We start from the raw sequence: 14884 nt of genomic DNA, 5'->3' as shown, positions 1-14884 counted from the left end.
TCATCAGAGCCCAGGGCACAAGAATACCTTCTCATGTGTTCTATTCCTTGGAGGTCTTATGAATTAAAACTATGAATTGATTTATAATTAGAATAATACCACCTGGAAGGGATATTGATGTGTGGAGGAGGGTTTATGTGAAGACTTCTGATCTTTCCCATCCCTGAGACGCTGGGCTTAATACCCATATAATGATCATAAATGTCCTATTATTTATAATAGTGTTACCATTGATCCATTACATTAATCATCATGAGTTGATAACTCCTGGAATCCTATGGCTTATTTGTACAACTTTAGAGAGCACTGTAATTTGCAACACAAAAATCCTTTGAGATAGATGCCATAGCCATTCTACATTTGCAGATTCTAGAAGCAGAAAAAAACAACAAAAAACAAAAAACCTCAGTGCCCTTGATGAAGAGAGTTTGCAGTGAACCTACCCTGACTGGGGAGGAACCACCTTTCTGGTCAGCTGTGCCTGCTCATTTCCCTACATAACAGTGATAGGCAAGAATGATGCATGTTAAAAACACGATATGGCAACCACCGTGCTCAATAAGTAACGTGGGTTCCTCTTCCATGTTTGGACAGTCCTTTGATTTCTATCTATTTGTGCTGCCTCACAATCTAAGGCAGGAGTCCTGAGCCCTGGGCTCACACCTTCTCCCTTCTCTGCTGGTTCAAGGCCAATCCAGACCCCATGAAAAACTCCCACCCTTCTGTGGAACAACCTTGCTCCCAAGGAGCCTGGACCTGGCCAGTCAGTGCACCTCAGAACAACCCGGAGGCCAGGCTCCTTGACTTCAGTCATCCCCCACTCGTCTACCTTGATCCATCCCCTCACGGGACCTGGAAGTGGCAAGTGAGTGGGGCTGTGCCTTGCAGCCATCCGTATTCATGGAGAAATGGGTTCTTTCCTCCTCCACTGCAGCAGGGGAGGACACAGCCAATGTTTCCAATGGGCCTCTGTCAGAACATGCAGGAAGGAGGGGTTGGGTGTCTCTTCCTGCCCTCAAGGGACAGACAAGACACTTGAGTCCTGAATGTGACCACACACCAGGTGGGCCCTGCCTGCCTTCTGGCTTCCCCAGGTGGAGGGCCCACGGGGATGCTGTGCCCCTTTCCCCTCCCCTCAGTGTGCACAGTGGGTGGATGGGGCCTACATCCTGGACCTGGACAGCTGTGTTGTCCCACCGGACTCTTCTGGTTCTGCCCCTCCCTTTTCCCTACATCTCCTGGCCGGAGCCCTTCTTTTCTGCTTAGTCCACAATGAACAACAGACTCTCACCCCTTCCACTGGACCCTTTGGCTCTGGAGGGCTGAGAGATCTCGTGTCCATGGAGAATTCTGGTAAAACTGCCCTTTGCAGCCCCATCCCAACTTTCCAGAGTCCATGTCCTGCACCCCCTCCCCCAGCCCGACTGCCCTCCTGTGTGGACCTCCCCTCTCCCAGCTCTGGACTGCCCTCACAGCCTCCCTTCTTGCCCTTGGCCCACTGTGGCAGCCCTCCCTGTGGGGCTGAGCTCACGGGCATGTGTGACAGGAACATCACTTCTGGGGTCACGAGATTCAAAGTCAGAGACGTGTTTCTGCTCCATAAACCCCTTAAGATCTTGGACAACAGCAATAAATAAATAAATAGCTTTGCTGGCCAGTGTAGGAAATCTGCACAATGCAGAAGCAGCACTGTGCCAATGCGAGTCTGGAGTGAGACTGGAAGGAGTGATCATCCAAGTTCTTTTCCAGAAAGAACTTTCTGGAAAACTGAGATACTTTCTGACTCTGCTAATTTTGTGGATCTCTCCATATAAATGCCTCCAGAAGTGCTTTTTCCTGGCGGTTCTGCAGACAACGCTGGACTCAGGCAGCAGAGGATCCAAGGCCAGCCCTGGAGTCAGGTGGGCTCAGCTGCCCTGGCCACCTTTGGCTTATGTGAAAGCAGAGCTGGCACACCTGCTCTTCTTTCTCATGATTGGCACAGACCCCCATTTTCCATAAACTCAGGGAGGGTGGAAAACCTTAAAGGGCAAGAGAAAGTCCTAGTCTGTGCTTCCCCAGGTCTAGGCAGAAGGATCCTGGAGTTGTTTGCATGATTCCTCCCTCGGAAGGAATCCTCTAAGGGACTCTTCTAAGTGTGGAGACTGAGGACCACTTACGCTGCTCACTGCTGTTGAGCCCCTCCCACCCCGTCCCAGCCCTCTCTGCACTGGGGTTGGAGGGACCCTGGGTATTAAGGGAGGAACAGCGGCTTGTCAGTAGGGACCTCTGGGCCACGTTCCAGCCTCTGATCAGGGCCAGGCTCTCATGGGGTGATTTTCCCGGAAGCTGGCAGAGTTTTCCTATCCCAGAAAAGTTGGCTAATCAAAAGGAATGAAGGAAGGAAGGAAATAAGGGAGGGAAGGAGGAAGGGAGGGAGGGAGGGAGGGAGGGAGGGATGACGAAAGGAGGGAGGGAGAGGGGGAGAGAGAGAGGGAGGAAGGAAACCAACCAGTGGGAGGTTTTGGTGGCCATATTTGTGTCCTTCTGAAGCCCTGCTGGTCAGATTCTGGCTGTTATGCTGCTCCTGGAATGCGGGGTGAGCAAGGATTGTATATCTGGTGAGTAAGGGGTAGAACTTCCATCCTCATCCCAGCCTTTCCAGGTCCTTCTAGCTGTTTGTAACTGTGTGTGTCAGAACATGCTGGAAGGAGGGGTTGGGCATCTCTTCCTGCCCTCAAGGAACAGACAAGACACTTGAGTCCTGAACGTGACCACACACCAGGTGGGCCCTGCCTGCCTCCTGGCTTCCCCAGGTGGAGGGCCCACAGGGATGCTGTGCCCCTTCCCCTCCCCTCAGTGTGCACAGTGGGTGGATGGGGCCTACATCCTGGACCTGAGATACCAGGGGCCACAGAGGTGACCGTGTGTGTCCTCTCTGCCCCTCCCTCCCCTGCCTCCTTCCTTCTCAAATGGCATAAAGACCAGTGCTGATTTGACAAAGGAACAGCACCCCCTGAGGTGTTCCCAGCCAGGGCCCTGGCTCTGTACCCAGTCTCTAAAACTATTTCTCCATCATAGTTTTGGGAGCTGCTTTCTGTTGGGGCTCCGCATTTCCCATCATGGAGCCATCATCACAAGACCTGGGTCTGACCAGAGTCCAGGGAGCCACTCCCTGCCTTGGATGAACACTGAAATTCATCATGCACCATTTTCCTCGTAAGAAGATTAATAAGAGTTTTCATGGATATTGAACAGGGCATTCTGGAGTAGATGACTTCTGAGAGCTTCCGCCACTCCTGAGAGTCTGTGAGCCTGACATACCTAAAATTACCTTTAATATGCTATAATTTATAATAATATTTTCAATGTTGCATATCATTACTAATAATGACTGTTATCACTCTGCCTTTCCAATTCGCTGGCTGATCTGCGTAACTCCACAGGACTCCGCAGCACACTTGCTGAGGTCAACACTTACCATTGATACTTTTCTGAAAAGGAAACAGAAGCCAAGAAATAGGCCCCCAACCAGCTCCTCCCACTGAACAGCCCCTCCTCCCAGGAGCGAGTGCATCTGTGTGGGGTTACTCAGGAGCCTCCAGTTCTCCACAGCTGCCCTTCTCCCAAGCCTGCTTAGCTCTCTGTACCCCACAAGCTCCTGAGACAGTCAGCATTGCCTCCTATAACTCCTGCTTTCCTAGGTGCAGGATTCCAGCCTCTTCCCCTGCCAAATCTTAATTCCCTCCCTCTAAGATGGGCCAAGATTGGGAACTTAAGATCTGGTGAATTCCTCCAGAGGTGCCATAATAGACTTTGTAACTCTCTGTCTCTTCTCGAATAGTAGTTTTCCCAGGGCTATGTGTTGTTCTAAAATGAGCAAAAACAACCCGTCTTTGTAAAACCAGAGATCTGGATGCCAGCTTGTGCCCCTCGCAGAAACATGCAGTCCTCAAGGGCATACACAGCAACTGTCATTTTTACTTTAAATTGTTTCTGGTATGCGAGGCCAGCAAATGCATGTTGAATAAGCACACATGGATTTCTCCACCTCTCTCGCTTTTTCTGCTGGGCTCCATCTCCTCAAGGGCAAGGTTCACATGCCAGGATGCAAGCTTTTGACATGAAACCCAAACAACTCCTCATTGTTAATCTCCTCTGCAACTGTGTAAGCAACTTCAGGACAAATCCACCGTCTAGCCGGCTCTTCCCTGCACTACCTCTGTGACCTTGGGCAAGGTTAATCCTCCTTTACCTTAGTTTCCCTGCCCATAATGAATGTAGTAATACCTGGCCAGGCATGGTAGTACATTCTTGCAATCCCAGCAGCTCAGGAGGCTGAGGCAGGAGGATCGCGAGTTCAAAGCCAGCCTCAGCAAAAGCGAGGTACTAAGCAACTCAGTGAGACCCTGTCTCTAAATAAAATACAAAATAGGGCTGGAGTTGTGGCTCAGTGGTTGAGTGTACCCCAGTTCAATCCCCAGTATCAACAAAAAAAAAGGAAAGAAAGAAAGTAGTGATACCTGTTTCATTGTGTTGCTTTGATGAAAAATTGAGATAATCTACATAAAACTCTTAGAAAGTACGTGGCATATAGCAAACTCTCAATAAATATCCGATATGATTACAAATTCAATTTTGCAGTTCAATATTCACCTGAAAATTGCCAACCTTATGTCCACTGAATGAATTTCCTACAATTGGTCTGGATAGTAGGCAGCCAGGCCATCTTTGGGAGATAGAACCATGTCCTCCAAAATTCCACAGCCATGGCTGGGAAGAGCACAAGAGGGGACCCAGGAGAGATGCGGATGTAACTGAGGAATTAAATCCCTTCTTCTTGCAATAGTCCTCCTCAAAAGATGAGCAAGATACTTGCTTGTGACCAGGATTGTTGAGTCCATGATGGAGGGGACAGGTGTGAGGCTCTGAGGTTTCTTCCCAGGAATGTAGAAACAGGGTCAGGTAGATCAGCTGACAGAAGGACCCATGGTTTGGGGAACAGGGACATTTTGGATATAGTTCAGGGGATTCAAAGGAAAGAAAATTAACTATTATCAAGTATTGAAATGTTGAGTTGCTGCTGCGTGGGCCAGGACACATCGCAACCACAGTTCCTGAGCATGTGCAAAAGTAAGGTGGTGAGTTCACCATTGAATCACCAGGCTGGTTGGAGGGACCTGGGGCCATGGGAGGCTGGTATATGGACTGACTGGCCTCAGACCAGAAGGGCTTGGGAATCCTTTGGAGATGGGTGAAATCCTAGCTCCACTTCTTCATCAGTAGGAAACCAAGCATATACCTTCAGGATCCACTGACATCTCAGAGGGACTAGAAGAGGAGATCTTGCCCTAGTTCCAGACAGATGCCAGCCTGTGAGGTCAAGGCCACTGGCTGGACTGCCCAGCAGCATATCCTGCTATTGGATAAAGGGGCCAGAGGTTAATAATCCCCAGAATAACAGTAAAATGACCAGAAGTCTGCACGCTCTTCCCCTGGGTCAGAGAGCAGAAGACAGATGGAAGACATTGTCCAAACTGAGGTCAGGGTCAAGGCCATTGATGTGCCTTATGGCTATGGCAGGGTTCCCAGGACAGCTTTAGAGGTAAAGGCCAGCTCCTCTTTTTGGTCTGGGGAAGCAAGTCAACATTATTCTGCTATAAACTGCAGAGAAGGGAAACTCAGGAGCCTGATTGTCAACACTTCCTGGCTGTGATATGGAGAAGCGTCATGAAGACAACGGAAGCTGAGAACCCATGATCTTTGGTTTAAAGACTGAAAGCACAAATAGAGGTGTTTTAAACATGGAGGTCAATGTTCTTTTTAGATGTTGGGAGAGCAACTTGGGTGGATCTGGTTCTGCTCTGCAAAGGGACAAGCCCCAGGCATTCTGCTGGGAGAGGCTGTCGTGACACAACAAACTTTTCCCGTTGCCAACAGCATCGCGTGGGACCACACTGAGTTTGGGAATCTGGGTGTGATGTTTAAAGCTTCATGTTGAGGTGTTCTGGCTGCTGCCTGCCAACAGTCTTTTCTTTTGAATGTAAGTTTTTCCAGCAGCAGTCTGCAGAAACCCCAGTGGCTGCAAGAGCGGAGGAAGCCCTCAGCCCCAGCTCACTGAAGCCCTGAGAACGTCACTGTAGACACTTGGAGATCAAAAGCCCTGGGAGCAATTGGGCTGTGCTTAAGAGCAATCAATACTCCATACTTTTGGATGATCGCTCCTTTCTATTTTGGGAAGGGGAAAATCTGACACAGTGACCTTTCTCTTACCTGGCTGAAAATTACAACCCTAAAAAAAAAAAAAAAAGTGTGCCTAAGATCTGGGAGAAGTTCAACACTGTTATGATGGAGAAATGAAAAAAACATTTCCTCTGAGGAGAGCCTGCGATGTGTCATTATCAAGGGGGCGGGGAAGGGAGCTGCATTGTCTGCCAGAACACCTGACAATCAAGCATTCCCTCCATCTCTGCCATCTCTCCTCTGCCAAAGATGGGGAGCTGTCAGGAGAGCGAATCTGGGTGGGTAGGTATCTCCCCCGATAGGAACAGCGTTTGGAAATAGGAAGACGTGAGACCATAGGTTTGGTTATAGGAGCAAGCTGGTGTGAGGGTTTTTACCTCCAGGGCAAGACGTTACAGGCTCCCAGGGCAGAGGGGACCCAAGGAGACTGGAGAGGGAAGGCTCATTAACCTAGAGGTCACCAAGATAGGTGAAAGGTGACCGTGGGATGGGCCAGGCAAGGCAGTCTGAATCCTGGAGGAAGGTTCCTGGCCAGAAGGAGAGTATGTTTCAAGCCAATAAGGGCCAGGAAGGCTAGTGTGAGGTCAGAATAAACCACTTAAACAACAGGTTCTTGCCTAAAGTCAAAACTGAGGATCAAATAAAAACCGGGTGCTAAATTCATGGGCGAAACTTGGGAAGTTGTGTCAGCGTAGAACCCAATCTGTAACAGGCTGAAAGGTGAAATGGGGGGGCAGTGTGATGTCACAGACCCTGGGTAAGTTAGCCCCTCTGAACTTCAATTGTTTTATTTTTTTTAAAGGACATAATAACATCTCCCTTGAAAGAATGTAGAAAGGGTTCAGTAAGAAAAGTATGTGAAGTACCAAGCACAGTACTTGGAAACTGTAGGTACTTAATAAGCATTTATCTCTTTCACCTTCAAAAAGTTGCTTTCTAATCAATTTTGCTCTCACTTTAGAGCCGTGCTGTCCGACTCAGTGGCCAGCATTTTAAAGGTGGCTAGCCAGAATTAAGATGTCCTCTAAGCATAAAATACACACCAGATTTCCAAAACTTGGTACAAAAAAATTTCAAATTATTTTTACTAGTTTTATAATGATTGCATGTTGAAATAATACCTTGGATATATTAGGTTAAATAAAATATATGACTAATGTTGATTTCACCTGTTTCATCCTATGGCTACAAGGAAGTCTAAAAAATTACAGTGTGGCTCACATCTGATCCCTTTGGGGTGGCACTGAGGCAGACACAGAGAGAAGGTCTGGGGCTGGGAAGCTGTGTTCAGGAAGCTTTGAGTGTTGGTTTGTCTTCATGGTCCCCTTTTGAAAACACCACCCAGGACTCCACCAACACGGAGGGGAAGTACCCGAGCGCCCCTAGTGGCCAGGTGTGGTAGGGCTGGGAGGGCTGGTGTATCAGGGATAGAGAAGGTGGTGGGCAGTCGGGCCTGGGGATGGACTGCTCCCTTCTCCACCTGGAGTTTCACTCCACAGTACACCTTTACTCCGGGAGGACGGCCCCACCCTCTATTTCAGAAAACTCCCCCGCCTTTTACATGAACTTGGCAGGAAGCAAGCTCTCGCCAGGCAGTAACAAACACAGGTGCAAGAGAAAATGCCATTTCAAAGTCATCTTTAGAAAACCCAGAGTTTCCAGAGAAATGAACAGCAGACATTCACAGACAGGAGAATGTTTTTTTTTTTTTTTTCCTCCCTCCCAGGAAGTGTGGTCGGTAGCTGTTTGGAAAACCATACATTTGACTGTACTTTATCTTTTGCGAGAAGATTGGCATTTATATTCTGACCACAGGGATGTTGCTTTCCCCAACCCCCAAGTCAGAAACATGACAATCAAAAGAGCAAGTACATATCGTGTCACGACAGAGCTCTGCCGGCTGAAGGGCACAGTGAGTTGGCTCTTCCCCTTCCGCTGCCCACCACATCCCCCTGCGGGTCTAACAAAGGCAAAACGTCAGGTGGCATTGGAGACCACTTCCACAATGGCGACGTTTGGACAGGACGAAGGGGTAGGAGTCACAGACCAGGGGGAGGGGAAGGGGAGGGGGAGAGATTTCCCTTCAAGTCGCCCAATTCTGTGGGTGCCACCCTGACAGGGAAGGGATAGCCCCCTGGCACTGGGGGTGGCTTGGAAAATGAACCTGGAGTCTTGGGAGAGACTGGCCTGATCTGCTAATGACCTTGTTAGAACCAGAAAAAGATAGGGGGAGGGCAGAGTAGCAGACAGGAAAAGAAGAACCAAGACAGGAGACGGGAGGGGAGAGGGGAGCGGAGAGAGGGCGGAAGGGCACAGCTGGGTGGGGAGGCTCCTACGTGGAGCCAGAAGGTGGCCCTGCAGGGAGCCCCGCCTCCACCCGCTGGTGCCTGGGAGGCAGGGCGGGGCTTGCCTCCTAGCCTCAGGCCCGAGCCCATCAGAACTTCTACAAAGTCCAGAATGGCCTCACCTGTGTGCTTTTCCCACTGTGGTGGGCAAGTAGAAGGAGGAGGAGGAGGAAGAACAAGAGGAAGAGGGTGGAGGTCCGTGGAGGAGGCTGGGGGGAGGGAGGCGTGAATCGGGGAGACCCAAGGAGGGAGAGGTAGTGCGTTGGCCATGGGGAGAGACGCAGAAGGAGGCAGAGGCCAGGACCACAAGGATGCAGGGAACACCATTCAGGTGTGTCCTCAAGAGTTTCTCCCGGCTCTCTGGGAGTGGGGGGTTAATCCCTAAGTAGACTGGAAGGGTGAGCCTCCCCTCCCACCCTACCCACCTCTAGGGGTGGGTCCTCCTCAGGGAACCATCCAGAAGGCACCCCAGATCCCATCCTGAGCCTCCTTCTTCAGGAACAGACATGGGACAGACCTGGGACACAGAACTGTTCTAGTTGGGGTGAAGACAGGGGCCTGGATCCCAATGCCCCCAGGAGGTAGGCAGCCTCCGCCCTGCCCTGGCTTGGTCACTGATGCTCCATGAGACTGTGGGCCTGTCTCTGCTCTCAGGGAGACACAGGAAGAGCTGAGGGTGGGATGATCACCACACCTCCCCAAGCTCCAAAACTCTGATTCCGATTTCCCTCAAACATCTAGAATGTTCCCTCTGTGCCCGGAGAGGATAGGGACTGCTCTGGCAGCTGGTGCTCCTGGCCCACTGAGCTGGACACCGTGCGCTAGAGTTGGGGAAAGCCAGTGAGTCCTGAGACTGGAAGGGAAGTGGGGGGTCTTCTAGTTCTGTCTCAGGATTTTGCCAGTTAGAAAGCCGAGATCCACAGAGAAAATGTCCTCGCCTGTGTTATTCAGCTGGTGGTCCCTGTGGCTCTGGAAACCACACCCAGAGCTCTGGGCTCAAAATCTGTTGTCCCCTGGTCACCCCTCTCAGCCAGCACATGATCATGGGAACTTCCTGTCCCAGCTTCCCAGGAAAAGAGGCACATGCCCTGAAGCAACCCCAGAGCAAGGTCCCTATGCCCTACAGGCTAGAGCCCCCTCCCTACCCATGTGTAGGTCCCGGAGGTCACCCTCTGGCTTAAGCCACTGTGCTGGGTGAGGGCCTATTTGAGAAGCAAAGGACACTGGGTCACTATCGGCCTCTCCTGCCTCCCAGAGCAGGGCGTGGGGATGGCTGCGGGTAATGAGGGCTCTGGGCAGGGAACTCCACACTCCTCCAAAACAAGACTGAGACCAGAGTCATCCCCACGCCTTGCCAACTGGCCATGGTCACCCACAGCCAGGGAGGACGCTTTCTCGTGTAGAGGGAATTCTCTCGGTTATCTGTGGGAATGAAGAGGAGAAGTCTGGGAAATGGAAACATAAATTAGAAATAAAAACAGCACTGGACCCATGAGCGATCCGAAGCCGCTTGCTCGACGCTACATTGGTGATCAGAAAGACGGAGTCCCCGCCTCTCCAAACACTCAGGGCTCAGCGGACACTTGAGCGAGTCACATTCCCTGAGCACACCCTGCTGGGTGGTGGGGACGGGCCTGGGAAGGTGACATGGGGGGCGGGGGACTGGGAAGAAGGGACGAGAGGCGTCCACCGGGAGACAGAACTGCCCCTGGATGTAAACATCACCATGGAAACTCCACAAGACTTGCCCGAAAAGGTCCTTTGCCCTACTTCTCCCACTCCTCGGGGGTGGGAGGGAGGGTACCACCCGGGGGGCTACACCGTGCTCTCCATCACCCACTCGGAGCTGCCGAAAGTCCCCCGGGCCCCCACAAGGTCACTCTCCTCAAATGGCAAGAGCATGCCATTGACGGAAAGGCTGCGCTTCGTCCAGATGTTTGAGACCCTCCTCGGAGGACTGTAGCCACCGGGGGCCACCCCTCCTGCAGCGGCAGCCACAGCTGCAAAGTCCCCCATGTCAAAGGAGTGGCTGCGTTTGGTCTTGCCCTCCAGGGGCAGAGGGAGCAGGCTCCTGGCCCGGGCGGCCGGGGGCCCTAGCAGTGGCTCTCGGTCTGAGTGTTGGGCCCTGGCTGATGTCCCGGACCCTCTCCCTGCTGGAGTCCTGGAGTCTAGCAGCTCTTCCTTCCTCTGACTCTTGAGGTCCAGGGAAGCAAAGGCCCCCATCAAGCGGTCAAGGTTGGGTTTGGGGCGGGTGGCAGGAGGTGGAAGTCTCCAGGGACCCCGTCCCAGCCCCGCAGCCTCCCCGCTGCCCAGTGAGCTGGAAGAGGAAGAGTCGCTGAAGCCCACCAGCTCGTTCCGCACCACCACCTTGGGCCGCGGCTGCAGGGCTGGCGGGGCTGGCCCAGCGGGCGCGCTGCCTGGAGGTGGAGGCTGGGCCCCATTGGTCTGCGAGTACACGTTGCTGACAGCGGCTGCTGCCATCTTGCTGGGGACCTCCTGATTGCAGATCTTGTAGCGCACCATGAGGATGACGACGAAGACCAGCAGCGTGGCCACGATGATGCCCCCGATGACCAGGATCATGGTGCCACCTAGGATCTGGCTGTGCATGGACTGGCACTGCGGGTAGTCAGCCTTGGTGAAGAACTGGGCGCAGCCCACGATGTTGGTGGCCGTGAGGGTCGTGGCCGTGTCATCCCACATGGCCAGCACGCACAGGTCGTAGCCTGTCCCCGACACCAGGTTGTTGACCACGAAGGCCTTGTTGGAGGCTGGGATCATCCTGGGGAGGGAGGTAGACACAGGGTAAGGGAGGGCGCAGCGGAAGGTCAAGGTGACAGGGACGCAGAGAGCCCCGCAGAACCAAAGAAAGAGCCACCGGGGGAGAGGAGGGACAGGAAAGGGGAGATGGACCGAGGAGAGGAGGAGGAGGACGGGGCAGGTGACAGGCACGGGCACAGAAAACAGTGGGAAAGCAAGGACATGGGGAGCAAGACCCAGGGAGGGGGAGCGGGAGAAAGGCCGTGGAAGAGGAAGCGTGGGGAGTTCAGGGAAGGATATCAGAGAGTGAGGAAGCAGAGGAGGGCAGGAAGCCACCCAGAGGAAACAGGAAATGGATGGTGGAGGTGAGAGAAACAGCAGAGGACAGTGCAGAGGGGACACACAGGGAGAGGCAGGGGGGACACCAGAGGCAGAGATTAAAGGAGCCAAGAAACAAGACTTAGACAAAGGGGCCCCCGCCACCCCCTGCCAGGCCTGCTGCCAACATCCCCCAGTCCTGGGACGTGGGGTGGGGGAGTCAGGTCAGCCCTGCCCTGCTCCAGCCTGTCCTGTTCTCTGGGGCGCCTCAGGACACAGCACTGAGCCCTCTCTGGGCCAGGTGCTGTGCTGGGCCACACAGGGTCCTGCCCTGGGCCACCAGCACTGCCCCCACCTGCAGGGCTCTCTCCTGAGCCAGGAGGGCGGGTGACTGCACAGGGGCCTGTTGGGATGGGGATGGGGTGGGGGGGGGTTAAGTAGAAGTGGGGGGAGTGGAGAACCGAGCAGTCCTGCTTCCCCAGGAAAGGGACGGACACTCCCCACTCCAGGCCACAGCAGGTGGCCCCCCAACAACTCTGGGGCAGTTTCTCAGTCAGAAGGACCCTGCGAGGGCCTCCACCTTCAGCACCGGCCTAACGGGGCAGCCGTCTCCCACACTGGGGTCCGTCCACTTCAGCCTGGGCCCCTCCTGCTTGGGCCTTCCAGATACGAGCATGGACGCAAGGCCCCATCTCTAATCGAGGGCCCACTTCTGTTTCCAGGGGTGATGCCTGGATCACCCTGTAAATGCTCCTGCAGAAATCCCCCCTGGGCCTGAAGGAAGGCCCTGCAGCCTCCCTGGTGGCCCCTCTTCTACCCCAACCCCCTATTCCCTAGGACTTGAGAAAGAGTAGGCTCCGTCCCCCCCTCCAGCCCCGAGACGCCATGTGACTGAGATCTCAGATGTGAAATACTGAGGCCTGAACACACCCACCTGAGAGATCAGGGCTGACAGGCAGATAGTGACATCCCGTCAGTGCACGGCCCGGGAGGCTCTGCCGTCCCCCCAGCTCCTGGGTCCTGCTGCTGGGGAAGCCACACTTGGGGAAAGGCCCTCAAGCCCCTCTGCATCCCAGAGGGTTTGGGGCACAAGAGGCCAGAGGGGAGGAGAGGTGGATCTGTCTGAGGACTCCACTGCCACAGTTCTACCTGGCACTGTGCCCTCCTGTGAGAGAGTGCTTAGGGCTTTCATTTCACAGGAGGAACGGCTGAGACTCAGAGAGGGTAAGTGATTACCAGAGGTCACACAGCTGGGACTGCTGGGATGAGGCAGTTTGGGGACTTCAACTTCTGGGCTTGTGTTGGATATGGGGATGCATTTCTTCATCTCGAGTCCTGTAGGGCCCATTGCAGCTCACTCTCCACCCATAGGATCCCTAGCCCCCAGGACACAGCCCAAGGATCCCTATGTGACCGATGTTCCCGGGGACACTGGCAATCCCCAAGCCCAGTTCCTCCTTCCTGAGGCTATAGATGCAACTTGTCGAGGTTGGAGCTGGGCACACCCAGAATGATGACAGTGGTAAGAGCAACTAGCAGCTGGCACCTGACTGCCAGGCTCTTGTGGTTCCCTGTGCCCATCAACTTGGCTCTCCAGAAGCTCTCTAGGTGGTCGCCGCCATGGTGCTCCTTCTGCCATGGGGGACACAGCCCTGATGCAGACCCCAGGGGCCCAGCTGCCGTTGCTGTGAATCCCTGCCCTCCACCACCTGGAGGGCTCGGGTGGCTTGAAAAAGCAGAGCCACCAGAGGAGGGGGGCATGCTGCGTGTGGACACCTACAGCCACATGGCTGTCCCCATCACTCCTGCATTTGACACTCCCAACCACCCAGCACAGGACCTGCCTCGAGACCCCTGAGGTCATCTCCATGTGCACCCACCTTCTGGGAGGCAGGCGCTGCTACTATTGCTGTCATTACTAAAATGACAGTGAAATAAGAGTGGCTCCCAGGGCCTTGCCTTGGGCCAGCTCCATCCTCAGCTCTTCAGGGAGCATGAATACTCACATAATCCTCCCAGCAATTGTCCAGAGGTAGTTACCACGATGGCATCTCCACGTTATAGACAAAAAACGGAGGTACAGAAAGGTTATGCTACCTGCCTGAGGGTGCCCAGCCATAGCCTGGGGCCCCAAACCAGGCAGTCTGGCTCCATGGCCTCCACTCCTCTCAGACACTGCTCATCTTCCTGCTGTCCCTGGGTGACTTTGGAGCCCTGGCTGCTTCCCAAATAAGGGAAATCATAATGGAATGAAAGCTAGTTGGACCAAGCTGCTCTTGGAGGTGCCATTGGGTGAGGCTGGTTCCTGGCAGGCTGCTGGCACTGGGGTTGCAAGGTCTGCCTGGAAAAGCCCCCCATAGTATCTAGCTCAGCAACAAGGCAGGAGGAATAATCCTGCTTCCCCAGACAAGGACCAAGAGCCAGGAGGCAGCTCCTGGATCCTCTGCCCCTGTGGGATGTGTGTGTGTGTGTGTGTGTGTGTGTGTGTGTACAGGTGTGGCATGTATCTGGTGTATGGTTGTATGTAGTGGGTCTGGGGTTGTGTGTGTGTGTGTGTTTGTGTGTGTGTCTGTGTGCATGTGTGTGCTTGCCCATGCATCTGGGCAGGAGATGTCAAGGAGAGCCAGAGCAGCTGACTCAGCAGGCCCCAGCTGGCAAGGTCAAGTTCATCTCTGTTAACACCAATAACCAGGACTTGCAGAGCCCTTACCTGGGGCTGGGAAGTTCCCATGCATATCGCATTTAAGCTCCTGCAAACCCCTGAGGAAGTTAGCATCATTCTGATTCAGAGGAAGAGGAGGCCGAAGACTTTGCACTCTTCCCTGGGGGAATGATGGAGCGGAGACCAGATGGGCTCCACTGGGATCCCACCCTTCTTCATCTGAAGCTAGGCCACTCCTGGCTCCAGGTAGCAAAGACAAGCCACATGAAAAAGTCACACAGAATGGCCACTCTTCAAATTCTAGTGACAGAAATGGAATTCCCTTGCCAACCACGTGCTCTGTACACCCCATCACACCCCCAACAGAGCCATCTGCTGACCCTGGCTGCACTGGGGGCCTGGGCTCCGCCTCCTGCCCACCTGTCCCTCTCTGGGAGGTAGTTCTACTACCTGAAGGCCCCCCGCCTCCCGATGCCACACGCAGGCCCTGCCTGGACCTCTCCACTTCTGGTCTGGACAGAGGCACAGCTGCCACACAGATGCTCTGCGTCGGGAATGCTCCTAGAAGTCCTCTCAG

General features: G+C 53.7%; 1 protein-coding gene across 4 annotated transcripts in view; it reads right to left on the bottom strand.

The window, feature by feature from the left end:
• The window catches only part of Lrfn2 (leucine rich repeat and fibronectin type III domain containing 2), a 193886-nt gene that overhangs the window by 21026 nt on the left and 157976 nt on the right, over nucleotides 1–14884 (bottom strand). For 2 of the 4 annotated variants that reach the window (XM_078020064.1, XM_005318724.3), the window contains one exon: nucleotides 7844–11349. The exons of 1 other annotated variant lie outside the window; for it this stretch is intronic. In XM_078020064.1, coding sequence (XP_077876190.1) covers nucleotides 10383–11349 — 967 coding nt within the window. In that variant the 3' untranslated portion in view covers nucleotides 7844–10382. Of the gene's footprint in view, nucleotides 1–7843 lie in introns of those variants that run through there. One more of the 4 variants, XM_078020065.1, reaches the window with a different exon arrangement.

Source organism: Ictidomys tridecemlineatus, chromosome 8, assembly GCF_052094955.1.
Source record: "Ictidomys tridecemlineatus isolate mIctTri1 chromosome 8, mIctTri1.hap1, whole genome shotgun sequence".
Lineage (NCBI taxonomy): Eukaryota > Metazoa > Chordata > Mammalia > Rodentia > Sciuridae > Ictidomys > Ictidomys tridecemlineatus.
The sequence above is the reverse complement of the archived record's forward strand: the minus strand, read 5'-3'. Positions and strand labels throughout refer to the sequence as shown.